This window comes from Rhea pennata, chromosome 8 (assembly GCF_028389875.1).
Source record: "Rhea pennata isolate bPtePen1 chromosome 8, bPtePen1.pri, whole genome shotgun sequence".
NCBI lineage: Eukaryota > Metazoa > Chordata > Aves > Rheiformes > Rheidae > Rhea > Rhea pennata.
Genome location: NC_084670.1, coordinates 36,536,726 through 36,552,151, shown reverse-complemented (window position 1 = coordinate 36,552,151; position 15,426 = coordinate 36,536,726). Strand labels below are relative to the sequence as shown.

Below are 15,426 nucleotides of genomic sequence, written 5' to 3'. Positions count from 1 at the left end.
AAGAAACTCAAGAACCCGAGGCAGAAATTGTCGGTTAGTTCTGGCTTTCCGTTTTCTCCCCCGTGTTACAGCCCAGAGCCTCACCTAAAAGGGAAACGAGCTGAACTACTGCCTCTTGTTCTGCTCTTCATAATTCCCTATTGCCGCAGAGCTTGCAAGCCGTAGGCATGGCCTCCACATGGGCCTCCCTGCCCTTGTGAACTCTGTGCAGATGGTCAGCAAAGAGAACGGGTCCTTTCCCCAAATGCTTACGAGCTAAGGCAGGGCAGAAGTCTGCAGCTGGCTCTAGACAGGCGGGGAACGCAAAGAAAGGGAGAGTCTGACTCCGAGTGGTAAGCAGGGATGATGTCAGCACTAACCTGTTCATCAGGGTTCATGGCTTTTGAGCAGCATCACGGGAATTTTCAGGAAGCAAGGTAGACCACTGGATGTGTAGGAAAAGCTCCTGCCGAGTACAGAGATCGGCCGAATGTAGCGCTTCTGCGTTTGTGTGTTGCGCAGGTAGCTGATGGAAGCTGTTGTGAGGGCCCGTTTGGAATCAGGGGCTGTCGTATGCAGTGGGAAATGGGATGAGGAACGAGGATAAGTCATGAAGGGCCTTAGTAACTTTGCATTGGATGAGCCAGAGGACACTTGAAGGTTTTCAGGAGAAGGCAGTTGCTTGTAGAAAGCTGCTGAAAAGCGTGCCTTGACTGGGAGGTGAGAGTATGAGGCAATTCTTTCATGGGCAAAGTGAAAACTCTGGGATTCTAAGGGCAAGACATTCCTGCATCTCTGATGAAAGAGGAGAGTGCTAGAGGGTGAGGGAGGGGGGCTGGTAGAAACCCCAGACTCCTTTCCCTGTTTTCCTTGTGCTCTGCCTGTGTGCCCCATGCAATTTTTATCTCCGTCATTCAGAAAGCAGAACTACTGTTTTGGTTCAGACAAGGAAAAGGCAATGCTAGCCAAGGAATAGAATGAAATTACTCGGAGTGGGTAAGCTGGCCATTGAAGAGGCCACGTCCATTCCTTACCTGGCATCCAGCTATTAATATGAGAGGGTATTAGTAAGAGCTTGCTAGGTAGGGATGCTCCATGTTTGGCATTCCGACCATCTTTCACAGAAGAATTTCCAGTTCCTAAACAGAAGCTCCTGGCATAAACTTTCTCTGTAGGCATCAGACTCCTTTTTTCTCGTTGGGGAACTTCCCTGTTATTGCCCGTGGCAGAGCTATGGCAGAGGCAAGATCTGAAACCACAGAAGCAGATGAAGTCTTGCTGCTGTCAGGACATTCCAAAAATGTCCCGGAAGCACTACCTCGCAATACTGAGAGGGAACTTTCTGAAATAGCTCTTCTCATGTTAGCTGCCTCGTTGTTAAGCAAGGCGACAGCAGAATGTGGCCCCTTGTTACGCTCATGGAGGCTGGTGGCAAGCCACCCAGCAATTCCACCAAGGCCAGACCTTTGCCCATGACCTATACGCATGCTCCTCTCTGCTGATTCCGAGTTTCTGGAATGTGTCATGCACAAATGGCTCTGGAGCTTTGGCAGCGTTTCACATCTTGCGTGTCATACCCATGCTGGTAACAATAAAACCCATCGCTATCTGTGTGGTACCTTTTGGGAGTAATACAACTTGCAGCAGTGTTTGAAGAGTTCAGTGTTGGCGACATTGTAAAGGTTCTGCTCTAACCAGCTCATCAGAAGAAGGTGAAGAGCAAGAAGATGAAGAAGGCAAAGATACGTGCAGGGGCTATAGGCTTAGAGAAAGGAAGGATCTTGTATGCTCTCAGTAGGTTATATGTGCAGTTTCTCTGCAGGGTTGATTTCTTGTGTATAGGGGGACAGAAGTTCTTGAAGGATACCGTATAGGCACCAGGAATGATATCTTAGGTACTGTAATTGCAGGGTCATCAGAAGAAGATGAAAATCAAGAAGAGGCAGTTAGCAAAGACCCTCCGAAGCAGCGTAGCCTTCGACCAAGGCAAACTGTCATATGCTCTCGAGAACGATTGGAATGTAGGTTATAGGCACAGTGTCTCTGCAGGGCTGATTTTTTGCATTTAAGGGGGATATCAGTTCTTGAATGACAGTGTAGATGTGTGCACACAAATAAGAAATGTTATCTAGGTTCTGGAAGTACAGGGTTGTCCAAAGGGGGTGAACACCCAGAAGGCGAAAGTGGCGAGGATACTCGGAAGCAGCATAACCTTCACCCAAGCAAAACCGTGGTGCAGGATCAAGCTGCACTGCAAAGTGCGATATTCACAGAGCCTCTCTGAAGGGCCAGTTTCTTGTGTATAGGTGGGGCATAATTTTGTGAACAAAAATCTATACACCTGCGCACCACGGTTATTTCAATTCCTTGCCTTCATTCTGCAAGTAAAAACCCCCACGGTTTTTCGTAAATGCCTGGTTAGAACTCAGTTTCTTCCTCTACTTGTTGTTTACAGCTTGCAGTACCTTCTTGGGGTTTCACTGCTCTGCTCTTATCAAGGTTTCACAGAATAAGCTTTGCTCTTTCTGTAGCTGAACTTCCCAAGTTTAAAAGAAAGATGTCCACGCAGAAGTAAAATAAATGACCTGAGTGTCCTCAAAAGCATAGTAGCAGAGCCCGCTTGCTTTTTGTGCTCTGTTCTGACTTTCAGTTCTCCTTCAGAAGCAGGTGTGCATTTAGTTCACTTGCCCTGTGCCTTGGTAAAAAACACTGAGAACTTTCCTCTGGTCTGGAGTTCAAGATGGTGAATCCCATCCCACTTCCTGCCTTGTTGACGAACCAGCTGTACCTGAAAAGCATGTGATGTGCAATATTCTTGTAAATGTTTTGCTTTCAGCGGAGTTGGGAGAAGCTAAGACATTTTGTTCAGGGCCGTCTTCTTCTCCCACACAAGGAGCTACGTCTACATGTGCTCGGTCACAAAGCCCTGTCGGCAAAAGACCAAACAGGTTGGTGGGCGTACAGCTAGTGACAGCTCTTGTTTATCGGCAGTGGTGTCACTCCCAGCACCGAGTAATGGAACAACCGTAACCCTTGTAACCGTGCCAGTCCGACCTCAGTGTAGAGGCGGCAAGATTTTTTTCTTTGGGAGAGGTGATCCTCAGCCTTAGAGAGACTTCCACTAGCCAGCAGTTTTCAGGAAGGCATGCTTTGGGGGCCAGTGATGAGACGATTCTGGAGGGAGTGGCTGAGATTCTGCAGCTGAAATCATAGAATCACAGAATCAGTAATGTTGGAAGGGCCCTCCAGAGATCATCTAGTCCAACCTCCCTGCTCAGCAGGTCACCTAGAGCATGTAACCTTTGTGTTCTGCACTTGAAGCCAGAATCCCCTTCCAGAAACCGTCACTAGACGATTTCATTGTGAAGTACAGAAATGATTTTCTTGACGCATGTAGGCAACTTACTTAGAGGGAGAGTCTGTGGATAAATGTTCATGTATTTTTAGTTGCTTCTGGCACACGATTCAAAGTAGCTTCATTTCATTCAACATACAAGTGGAGGTGAGTTCTTGTTCCTATGGGAAATTCCACACAGCTGTGTTCTGCTTAGTGTAAATGAAGATGTTGGGAGCAATTGTGATTGTAAAGACAGCGCTGGCTATGACGCTCCGTATTCCCATGGTCCGTAGGGCATTAAATCGTCTGTATTTGTATCCAGTTTTGAATGCTGCCCGTTGTGTAGTCTGCACTGATTTTAAAGAAGACTGAGAACTTATGTCTAGACAGTCTTTTCCGTCGGCAGGCTGCTTGACGCAGGCGGTCCAGCCTGCTGAAAGCTCTGCATTTGCTTTCCAAGCTCTGCGTGACGCTGCGTGGTCTGCCTATGGCAGGGGGCAGAAGTCTACGGGAAGCAAAGGCAGGTGTGCTGGCCAGTCATGCTGTTCATTCCTTGTGCGGCTGCTTTGGGCAGCAGCTTTGAACATTAAGTGCAGAGGGAAAGCAGGGGGCATAAGGGGGGCACTCCTAGACTATGGTGACTTTGCACTGCTCTGGCAAGCCATATGAAAATAAATCAGACTTGTTAGAAGCACTGTGGTGGGGGTTTTTCAGTCACTCAACTCCTGACACGTCTTTCCTCTTGGAACTGAGATCACTAGTTCTGCCTGGAAGCGTTCCGAAACAAGGAAGCTTCCCAACCAAGTGTTCATGGCCCTATTGCTGACAAAGGCTCCTTGGATTCTGTGAGCAGCTAGAGCACGGAGAATGACGGCTATTGCTGGGTCTGAGCACTTAGGGATGTAAAAATGATCACTCAGCTAGTCTAATGCCACATAGGCCCACCCGTCTTTCTTTACTCTTGGCTACTGAAGACAAATCAATTCCCATGACTATTTTACTTTCTGGGAAGTTTATGCAAGTTTGTAAGTGCTCCTGCCCTCCCTTGCCAACATGAAAGAAACCGGAATCCCTCCAGCTGCATGTTCATTCAGAAGGCGCCTTTCCCTTTCTCCTTCATTCACACCAGGTGTCTTCCCCAGAACTCTGGGGGAAAGGGATTTGAGAGAAATGGCAAGGATCCAAAGAAAAATGGAACAGATGTGGCTGATCCAGTCGCTCCAGTGCAAATAGATGGCTCAGTAAGTATTTGTCACTTATGGCTTTGGTGGGGACTTTTCCAGGGCTGATGAAATCTTTGCGTGCTGGGCTGTCTATGGCTGCCTCGGGTCACAGTTTTCTCTGAAGGAACTTCAAAGCTGTCCTCAGCATCTCCTTTCTGCTGGCAGATGACAATTTCTGATGAAGCCTTTCCTCGGGGGCAGCTTTCTCTAACCTACGAACTGTGTTCTGTTGAATTTCTCTTCAGGTGCGGTTTGATGGCGTGGGGGGTCTCTCTGACCACGTTTCAGCTTTGAAAGAGATGGTCATTTTCCCGTTACTTTATCCGGAGTTCTTTGAGAGATTCAAACTGCGACCCCCAAGGTAACGGAAGGCGCATTAGAAGTGCACAAGCTAACACCGCCGTGCACAGGAGAATAGGAACCCGAGGTGTCCGTACAGCTGGGTGCTTCAAAAGTTGTGGTCACCCCTGCTGAGATTTTGCAGGGGTGTTAAGAAGTGATGTCTTAAAAATGGAACAAATCCGGACTGTATTAGGCAGACTCCAACTGCAGGCAATGCCTTGCCATAGTTAAAGGCTTGGTGGCTGCTCTCTTACAATGAGAATCAGTCCTGTAAGCCTTAGGACTTCCAACTGAAACGTTGCTGCGCCTGTGATGCTTAGACTAAAATAAAAATAGTCTGCTTCTTACATAGTTATATTGGTTCTGTGCTGTGAGATGCAATCACTCACAGAGAGCTTACTGTTGGGGTGCATTCTTTTTAACATGAATGTGTTCTTCTCTTTGGGAGGAGGGGTAGTGTTCATTGATTTAATGGCTAAGAGAAGGCTGTTAGTGTCAAGTCTTGCCTCTTGTGAGAGCTTGCACCTGTTTTGACTTTTCTGCCACTTGAGCTCTGCCTGCTGCTACTCCTGGAAGTACTGGAAGTGTTTTAGTTAGGAGGAAAGGCTTGTTTGCTTTAGGGGTGGGGCTTGTAGTAGGCACTTTTTGGTGTTTTGGTCAGAGCCATGCAACTCTCTCCTTTTTCATTATTTATTTATTTATATTTTCATTTTTCGTTACAGAGGCTGTCTATTCTATGGCCCACCAGGGACTGGAAAGACCCTGGTAGCTCGGGCACTTGCTAACGAATGCAGCCAAGGCGACAGGAGAATTTCCTTCTTCATGAGGAAAGGCGCTGACTGCCTGAGTGAATGGGTGGGAGAATCTGAGCGCCAGCTCCGTTTATTATTTGAGCAGGTAAGGTGGAAATGTGCACTCTGTTGTGTCAGAGCGGTGCTGGAGTAGTTCTGTGCTGGATGTCTTCCCGGAGAACTCGGTCTTCTGCGTATTTGGTTGGTTTCTCCCACTGAAGTGGGAATGTTAGTGTTTCCTTTCTCAGTGTCATCCTGCTTTGGATCAGCGGCTTGGAATCTTGCAGGTGTGCTGGCAAAGACGTATCAATAAGCAGGAGAATTCACTAGATCAAAGATTCCCTCCTCCTCCTGCTCCCCTGCCATACTACACAGACACACACACAAAACAAAAAAACCCACCCTCACCCCACCCCCCAAAAAACAAAAACAAACAAACAAACAAAAAAAACCCCAGCACATGGTCATTGAATCATTGCACTGGCAGCTTGCCTCCAGAGCCTGTAATTGAGTTACTGAAGGCCTGACTCTGCTCTCTGGTTGCCCAGCAGCTGTGCAAATTCCTGGAGCCATCTGTTCCCAGGAGCAGTCACAGCTGCTTGGCGCAGGCTGCTGGCTTCTGTTACTTGTGCCACTTACCCCTTTGTCTCAGAGAGCAGAGGTCCCTGATGGTGCTCTGAAAGTCCAGGGCTGGTGACTTTGCAGCCACAGTGTTTTTTCATGCCTGTCCCCTTTGAGTAGTGCTGTGTTCTACCTAGGCCACAGTTGCAGTGTCTGCACTTTCCTTCCAGGCCTACAAGATGTGGCCTTCAATTATTTTCTTTGATGAGATAGATGGTCTTGCCCCTGTGCGGTCCAGTCGCCAGGATCAAATTCATAGGTATGGCACTTTTCTTTCTTCTTTTCTCTTTCTTTTCTTCTGCATTTACACACAATCTGTTTGATTTCTGCAAAAAGAAGACCAGCCTGGTGCCTTTACATGACACACTAATTCATGCTGAAATCTTAGAGCACCATGATGCTCAGCCTCAGGTGATTTTACACACCGGAGCTGAAAAGCACGTGCTAAGCTGGGTGTCAGCACAAGGTCTCTGGTTACCCTGTGTGCTGTTTGTCTTGACGTGAGTCCTTCCACTAACCAACATCTCATCCAGAAGAGCTTATCCTTTGGAGTGACCACTGGAGAAAGTCATGCCGAATGGAGCAGCACTTCCCAAACCAGTGAATCAACCCTTCTTCTTTTGTTAGTTCTCTTGTCACAACGCTTCTGGCGCTTATGGATGGCTTAGAGAGCAGAGGAGAGATTGTGGTCATTGGAGCCACCAACGGACTCGACTCCCTAGACCCTGCTTTGCGGAGGCCGGGTCGTTTTGACAGAGAGTTCCTTTTCGCCTTGCCCAATAAAGAGGTAAGACCCCTTTTAGTCACCCTCCTGCTAATATGGCCAAGTCTTTCTTTGCAAGACAACCGTGCACCCACGCAGTACCACAGAGCAGGGAAGAAGGGAAGAAATGGTGCCCACGTGTTTGTCTGCTCTCATGAGCAGCAGAGAGGGTAGCATGAAACAGAGTTATCGTATGATTCGCTCCTGTAGAAGTCATCTCAAAATCCCTCCTGTGATTAGTCCTTGTAGCAGGGAACACTTGAGTGCATCTCTGGCAAAGATCGGAGGTGAAACACAGGCAAAGCCTGACATTTTCTGGGCTAGCGCTTTGAGCCACAGTTTTCGTTCCTCTTGGTAGGACTTGTAGCAACTTGAAAGAGAGCACTGGCACTACTTTGCAGAACAACCTGTGAGAACGGCAGACTTGATTAACTGATGAGTCCGTCACCATGAAGTTTTGCTGAATTGGAGAGGGTCTTCTCTGAGGCTTTGAGAATCTTCTCTGAGGAATCTCTTTCCACCTAAGCTTTAGACTACCTTTTTTCCCCCAAGAGCATTCAGTCTCATACCTGTGGAGACTCGCCTCTTTATAGATGCCGGAAATGCCTTTCGTTTGCTTCCTGCTCCTCACAAAGAGCTGAACGTGGCAAACTGAGAATCACTGAACTTGGGAGAGCAGGCAGTGCATTAAGAGAACTCTAAAGTTCCTGCCTTTCTAGCAGTGTAAAACTGGCAGTTATATGAACGGGAGAGTGTTTGTGGGGTTGTTTGTTTGTTTTTCCCTGAGAGACGAACGTAAAGCAAAACGCCATCGTTTTGTATGTAGGCTCGAAAAGAGATTCTCAAGATTCACACGAGAGCCTGGAGCCCTAAGCCGCTGGATGCATTTCTTGAGGAGCTGGCTGAAAAATGTGTTGGTAAGATCAAAAATGCATTGAGCACCTGCACGTGACTGCATGCTGAAAGAGTCCAAGCTTGTACCAGGCAGTAAGCAAGCCCCTGTGCCTTGCCACAGAATTTGCCCCTGAGCCGGCTGGCAGGACTTGGTTGCTACCACGGTGGCAGGTTCCTGTCCACTTGCCTTGTTTTGTCTCTCAGAACACCAAAGGGTTTGGGGGGCATCTTCCTCAGCAGCAAAAAGTTTGCTCTCACAGGGGCTTCCTAAGCACAGGATATCCAGCTGCAAACCCCATAAAGGAACTGCTCTGCAGAGCGGTAACTCTTTTCAAATCACCCGCTGAACAGTTCCTGTTTGGGCCGCAGACAGAGACTTGACAAGCTGCCCTTTGGCAGCCATGTCCCTGACTTCTTTGTGCTGCCTGAGACTGACATGACACTGCATTCTTGTCTTGCTCATTAGGATACTGTGGAGCCGACATTCAGTCTCTCTGTGCTGAAGCTGCCCTCTGTGCTTTGCGCCGACACTACCCACGGATATACACGAGTCGACAGAAGCTGCAGATAGACATCGCTGCCATTGAAGTAGCAGCAAGAGATTTTGCGGAGGCTCTGCGGAAGATTGCACCAGCTTCGCAGAGGGCTGTGGCTTCGCCCGCGCAACCGCTGTCAGCCGTTTGTAAGCCACTGCTTCAGAGGACTCTGGAGAGACTCCTAAAAGCGTTACAGAGAGTGTTTCCCCAGGCAGCGCTTGCACTAAAGAAGGACCAGCAGCCAGGTAGAACAGTAACATCACTGCCTTCAAATTCTGCCACAGCAAACACTTCCAGCTGGTGCAGGCAGCAGAAACCAATCTTTCAGTCATGGTGGGATTGGTCTCAAACGGTAGAAACTTCTCGTTTGCCTATGCATGCCTTTACCTCAGGAATATCTGGAACAGAGTGCTGCCTAGCTTGTACTGCGGCTTCTGAAGCGCTCCATGCTTTGATCAATGGAGGTCGCTGACTGGTTCTATGCTGATTGCTTGAGGCTGTCCTACCGCTACTATGAACTAGTGGAACTAAGGAGAGCTGCTAGCTTCTTTCCTCTAGGTAAAAGAGAGGCAGAAAAGCACTGAGGAAAGGCAGGTGGAGAGGCGAGGGGGTTGGCAGAAACATGCCGCCTGAGTTGTCCACCTTCCGCTACCTCCTCCTCGAGTGACCTTTGAGAGGCTGCATTTAGAAGACACCCTGGTCTCTATATGCCAGCTCTGCAGTCCTCGGACAAATGGGCGTTTGCTGCCGCCCCGTTCCCTTAGTTGCCACTCGCTTACTGTGGGCTCCGGCTCCAGAAAGAAGTGACCTTGTTGGGTGCTTTAGGTGTCTAGCGTTCAGTGTGTGCCCGCCCAATGAAGGAAGACAAGACCCTGGCTTTCAGCACTCATTTCAAAGCTGTAGGAGTGCAAGGGAGGCAGGTGTGGGCTCTTCTGGACAGTTAACAAACCTCTCTTGTCTTTCAGACGGTGCAAATCCTATCTTAGGAAACGGCTGCATGTATAGTCATGAGGCGTCACCTTCAGGTTTTGCAGAGGAGCTGTTTCATCAAACGGCCAGTCCTCAAAAGGAAACGTTCCTTCACTTGAACAGGTAAATGTCTGTGTGCTTTGGATTGCAGTTCTTTGGCTTGCTGCGTCCTTGCCGGCGGTCTCGGCTGTGGAACTGGGAGGGGGGTAGACCCAAATGCTTCTGACAGGCGTGTTTCGTAAGAATAAAGCAAGAATCACTAACAGCCCATGGGGGAAAGGGTGCCTCAATGAGAATAACTGAATTAAAAAAATGTCTTGCAGTTCCATGTCCTTCCTGATCACAGAGCAGTTTCTCACCTCCTGTAGTGTGGAGAGTATTTGAGGAGGAAAAAGCAAAAAGCAAGGAAAAAGGAGAAGGGACTGAACAGCTGTGTCTTTACTGATTACTTTGTTTTCAGAGTGCTTGCTTTCTTCTTGTTGTTCTAGAGATGCTTACTGCCAGCCCACGTGTTACAGGCCAAGGTTCTTAATAGTTGGAGAGCCCGGATGCGGGCAAAGTTCTCACCTGGCTCCTGCAGTAATACACGCGCTGGAGGAGTTTGCAGCTTACACGCTGGACCTGCCGGCTCTCTTTGTTAGTAGCACGTCGCCTGAAGAAAGATGTGCACAGGTATCTCTTCTCTCTTGCATTAACAGGAGTACTCTTCTAGCTGGGTACAGTTACAAAATGCAGCTAATACTGAGCTGGTAGCACTGCAGTCTATGTCGTAAAGGCAAGGACTCCCAGAACGCTTTATACTTGTGCACCTGTGTCTTTTGTTTACCTGGAGAAACTGAGCTAGAGTTAGTTGTGTTTAGCTCAAGGTGAGAGTAGAATGCAACATACAGGCTGAGTGCCGTTCTATTCCTTTTGCCTCTTGGGCAGGGAGCCGACTCTGTTGTTTGGCATCGCTGTATTTTCACAGGTTAACCCTTAGTAGAAGCACTTGAGAGCCGTGCAAGGGAGAATAGACGTGTTCCGTGGCTGGGGGCTCATCAGTCACAGAAAGGCAACATCTCCTTCTGGGTTATGTGACACTGGCATCCGTGGCCACCGAGCCGCAGTGCCTAACTAGTGCCCGGATATACTGCTGGTGCGTTCCATCCTGGAACAGCAACTGCCTGAGTGCTGGTCACCTGATCAGGTGCCCAAAGGTATTCAAGCCCAGAAAGGATGCTTGCCGCTCTGTTCATGGGGTAGATGCACTGCCACGTGGACTGGGCTGTAAGGAGTCACCTTACGTCTAAGCAGCTTGGAAATCAGGTCTCTTTCTAGTCTTGTGGCTTTCTTCCGACCTTTTCCCATCAGGCACTGGTATTTTGTAGCATGTGTTGACTGATAACGGTGTTGCTTCTTAGCAGCTTATTCTGTGTGGTTCAGAATTCTTATGCAAACTCCCATTTTACTAGTTGATCCGAGAAGCCCAGAGGACAGCGCCAAGCATCCTTTATGTGCCTCGTATCCACGTATGGTGGGAGGCTGCTGGCGTCACACTGAGAGCTACGTTTACAACGTTATTGGAGAACATTCCAGCATATGCTCCAGTTTTGTTGCTTGCAACGTCAGATGTACGTCACGCAGAGCTCGCCCAAGAGGTATTTCGATTGCTGCTTTTCCTGCTTTTTTCTGTCTCGGTGGAACTTGCCTCTCCAGTAAGCACCTGGCTACTGCGCTGCCCAGAGCAGAGGGATCCTGATGTTACCAGGGCAGCCTGCCTGAATCTTTGGAAATTTGCTTAGGCAGTAATCACGACTGAACATGTTTGTCTACCAGACTTTTGAAGTCAAGAGCTTCCCTTTGACCCAGCCTTCTCCACCCCTATGGCCTTCTCAGACAGATGCCTGAATTCCCTCCTGGACAATAATCCCCGTGACTTCCACACAGTTATTGACCTGCTTAGTCAAGCGTATGCAGTGCTTGCATTGTAAAGGGTAAAAAACATGCTTTCTAAAATGATTTCTTGTGACAGCTTGCCGTTTCCAAAGGCGGCTGTTACACTGTTAACAGCGGCAATTAATTTAGACTTTCCATGCCTCAACAGAAATGATCATTCTTATTTCATGCAGGCCAAAGAGTCCTTCAAAGATGATGTTTTAGGATGCCACGGAAGCCTATGAAAAATCTAGGCCTACTTGAAGGCCAAGTAGCTGACTTGCTGTAGCTTCTCTTGTACTCAAATCATTAGCCAGCCTATTCCGAAAAGGCACTCATGTTCTTGGAGGTGAACCTGAATTTCTGTAGCCTTATATCTGCAATGTCTTTCCTCCTCCCGCCTAAGGTCCGAGATTTATTTTCTGAGGCTTATGGAGAAGTTTTCCATGTCCAGTTGCTGGACGAGGAAGAAGGCAGAAAGTTCTTTGAGGACTTGCTTTTAAATCAAGCTGCTCAACCTGCTGCCTCCAAAAGGAAAGCAGGTGAGGAGCGTTTACAAGGAGGGCTTTGCTTACTGTTATGGGAGCAGCCATTTGGCATTTGTCTGGGCAACAGATTGTCGAGCAATAACTTTTAGAAGGCTTGCATGCTTTAGTGTGCTTTGAGTACCGCTGTCTAAAACACCTTCTGGCTGACTGCAGCTTGTCAGGAACACGGCGTACAGCCTGCAGCATCTCCACCGGAGCCTCGACTGCCAGCAGAGGAGCAAATGAAACAGTTTGAGGAGCAAGCAGAGGAGACATTGCCAGCGAGGCCTCTACCTTCCCATACACCCTTCCCAAGTGGCAAGTGGCATTTTTTTTTTTTTGCCTTTCCTGCATAAGCTGCTAATGCCATTGCTACCCTCCCTGTTCTCACTGCAAACTCCCTCTTTCCCATGATGCTTTTGCTTCCTTTTCCTCTTCCTTTCCTTCCGACCTGCCTCCCCTGCGCCCAGACAGAGAGCAGTGTCTCGCCCTGTGATTTCCAGTTCAAAGGATTAGACCTGCCAACTCAAGTGGCAAAAAGAGGGGAGCAAGAGTAATAGCTATCTGAAGACAAGACCATTGTTTCTTCCCTACCCTCTGCTTTTCCCATGAGAAGGACAGCAGGGAACAAGGGGCTGGGCTTTCTCCCCGCTAAGGCCCAGGGCATGACATTGTGTGACAGCTCCTTATCCTGCTGGCAGGACTGGGAATTCCGTCACTGGTTTCATCCATGAGTTTTGGGCAATGTTCAGTGAATGCCAACATTGGTGTCTTATCCTGGAAGGCATAAGCACAAGGTTGGTTGTAAAGCAAGTGAACTGAATCTGCAAGCATACGAGCAGTAAGTGCTTAAGGAGCATTTCCCCTTCTCCAGCAAGTATTCCCTTAAGACTGCCTCTTTAACTCTTCCCACCGTTGAAGAAGAGCTTGTGTGCAGTGGCTCTTCAGCTTCTCCTCTACATTAGTTCCTGCAGTAAGACAGTAAGCAACCTGTCCTGCTGAGATAAGCTTCCTTTGTGGTAAAGCGTTCTGCCTGAAGTCTGAGCTGTGCATAAAATCCTGCAGCTGACTATTCTGTGAATGACATTCTGTAATCCGTTCCTCTTCTTTTAAAATCAAAAGGCCAAATGACCCCCTTCCCTTGCTCCCCCTTCTTTCTCAAGGTGCCTATGTAGTGGGACAGCACAGGGCTACTTCAGTGCCCTTGGTCCCTCTCCTGGTACTCCACGTCAGGTGACGATGCTAGAATTGAAGGAAGGACTGCATCGGTAATGTTTTGGTTTGCGCTTTCTGATGTCCCTGTGCAGCTGTATCAAGCAGAAAACGCAGAAGCAACGCATCACCGTCAGTCAGCGTAGCAGAGAAGAGGAGGAGATTCCCATCCAGCGAGGAGAATGAGACTCACGTCTGTTTAAGGGTAGGTTGGAGCTGACCGCTCTGCCTTTGCTTCCTGATCTGCTTCAGACACTTGAGCTGTTCTGCCAGCACGGCTGTACACATGTAGGCAGCTCCTGGGTCAAGAGAAGGAGCTGGGGAGGCTCCTGTTTGCAGCTGTCCGCAGCATTTCCAGGAGACCTGTGGCCTCTCTCCCAAACAGTGCCTCGTACTGCAGCAGTACGATCTAATCAAATGCAGTCGTGACTTTGCTGCGGCAGCCTCTACCCCTTACTGTGCACTGGGCCACAGCAGTTGCTGCTGTTCTGGAAGAAGTTGCTTTGCCGTTAGGATCGTTCATGGGATAGACTGGGAAGTAACACAATGCTAGGCTTGTAACACAGCCTAAGGCTTGCTTTTTCCCTTGGAGGTAGGACCAATTCACCCATTTCTTTCCCCCCAAAATCCAGTGCAATCTGTAGTTTTGTTCTTGAAGTTTCACTCGTATTGTATTTTGCAGAAAAAGAAAGCAGGATGCGAGTTGTGTTAGACTGTCCTGGTTTAGTTACTGACGACACCCAGAGCCTGTTTGAAAGAGCTCATGCGCTCTTGCACTTGTCTTGTCTCCCTTCCTCCTTCAGCAACTGCTGAGTGCTGCTGCTGGGATAACAAAGAAGTTCAGCATCTTTCACCGGGAAAAACTACATGTTATGCTCAGCCAGTGTATTTACCGGCATCGACAAGACGACGACAAGACTCAGTTAATAGAGGTAGTATTTCTCACGGCACTTCCGATCGCTGTTACACCGCTCCTGCACGGGTACAGTGTGGGTATCGTGTCTTCATCTCAGTCTTCGTCTCTTTACCGCATAGTAGTCCGTGTAATATCGGAGTGGTTCATCTCTGCCTGGGAGAACTCGGTGCATGCTGCAAAGCCGTTGTTGCGTTTGGCATGGCTGTTGGCAGTTTCAGCAGGGCTAAGACCGAGCCGGAAGACAAGGGATTGCATGCACACAGCCCTTTCAAAGCAGTTCACCCTGGAGTCTGTGAACAGCTTTTCTGTCGGGCCTCTCCTTGGGGAGGGGGCTGTGAAAGAAGGGCCCTGGTCTCCGTTTGTCACTACCCCTTCCTCCCCTTGCAGGCAGGCAAGCATGGTAAGGAGCTGGGAAGAGATTTTTCTTTAGTGCCGCCACCATAACTCTTCTAGACTAGCACGTGCGAGCATCTTGAATTGCGCACAAAGGGAGATTTCTGCCTCGGCTGGTGCTAGATAGGCCAGAAATTCCGGCTTCACATTCAAATGCCAGGAGGCAAAATTGGTTGTGCCTCTGCAGTTTGCCTTGAGAAGAGGAGGTCCCTTCTCCTAAGCCCTGCTCGTCTCCATCCCGTCTCGCACACCTGACAAAGAGGATGTCTCTCCTCAGCACACTTTCTGCAAGCACTGCTGATCCAGGCTCCCTCTCTTCCTCTGCTTGGGACACGTGGGGGTGCCTCTAAAGCCAGAGGGGCTAAAAAGACATTGTGATGGTTTCAGCACACCTAGTTGCCCTGTATTCTTTCCTTTTTAGGAAATGAAGAAGGAAATTGGAACGTTCCTTGGTGCCAACTAGTGTGAGCTTCTGAAGACTGACTCCAGCTCCGTGATGTTTTGTTTTAGTTGTATGCTGCCTGCTTCTCTGGGCCTGATTCAGTCACGAGAGCTTTGGCTCCATCTGAACATAAGGAAAGACTTGTTTATTGTGAGGGCATCAGCACACTGGAGCAGATTGCCCAGAGACGTTGCGTAGTCTCTACCCTTGAAGCTGTCTGGATGGGGTGCAGGGCAACGTGCCTGGTGTGACCCTGCTTGAGCAGGGGGGTTGGACTAGCTGATCTCCAGAGGTCCCTTCCAACCGCAACCATTCTGTGCTGCCGCGATTCTGTTTATATATATAACATGTATATATGTATGTGTGTGTGTATGTCCAACTTTCACCAGTGTATCTCCTATTACTTACTAAAGTCTATATTACTAAAGTCTAATTTATTAAAAGGGGTTGGTAACATTTATATTCGTAAAGGTGTGTCCTACCTTCAAAGTGATAAATGGGAACTCTAGAACATCACTGTGTATACGCAATACATTGTACAGTCAAAATAGTCCTCTTTTGACGGAA

General features: G+C 48.5%; 1 protein-coding gene across 1 annotated transcript; it reads left to right on the top strand.

Moving 5' to 3' along the window:
* Positions 1–4,183: 4,183 nt before the first annotated feature.
* On the top strand, positions 4,184–14,880 carry LOC134143733 (ATPase family AAA domain-containing protein 2-like). The gene is made up of 16 exons (XM_062582025.1): positions 4,184–4,218; positions 4,446–4,557; positions 4,785–4,900; positions 5,604–5,778; positions 6,464–6,552; positions 6,921–7,080; positions 7,883–7,973; positions 8,417–8,731; positions 9,452–9,578; positions 9,944–10,127; positions 10,907–11,092; positions 11,776–11,911; positions 12,071–12,214; positions 13,204–13,313; positions 13,912–14,040; positions 14,839–14,880. Exons 1-16 carry the CDS (start codon positions 4,184–4,186, stop codon positions 14,878–14,880), a joined length of 2,151 nt encoding a protein of 716 aa, XP_062438009.1.
* Positions 14,881–15,426: the final 546 nt, after the last annotated feature.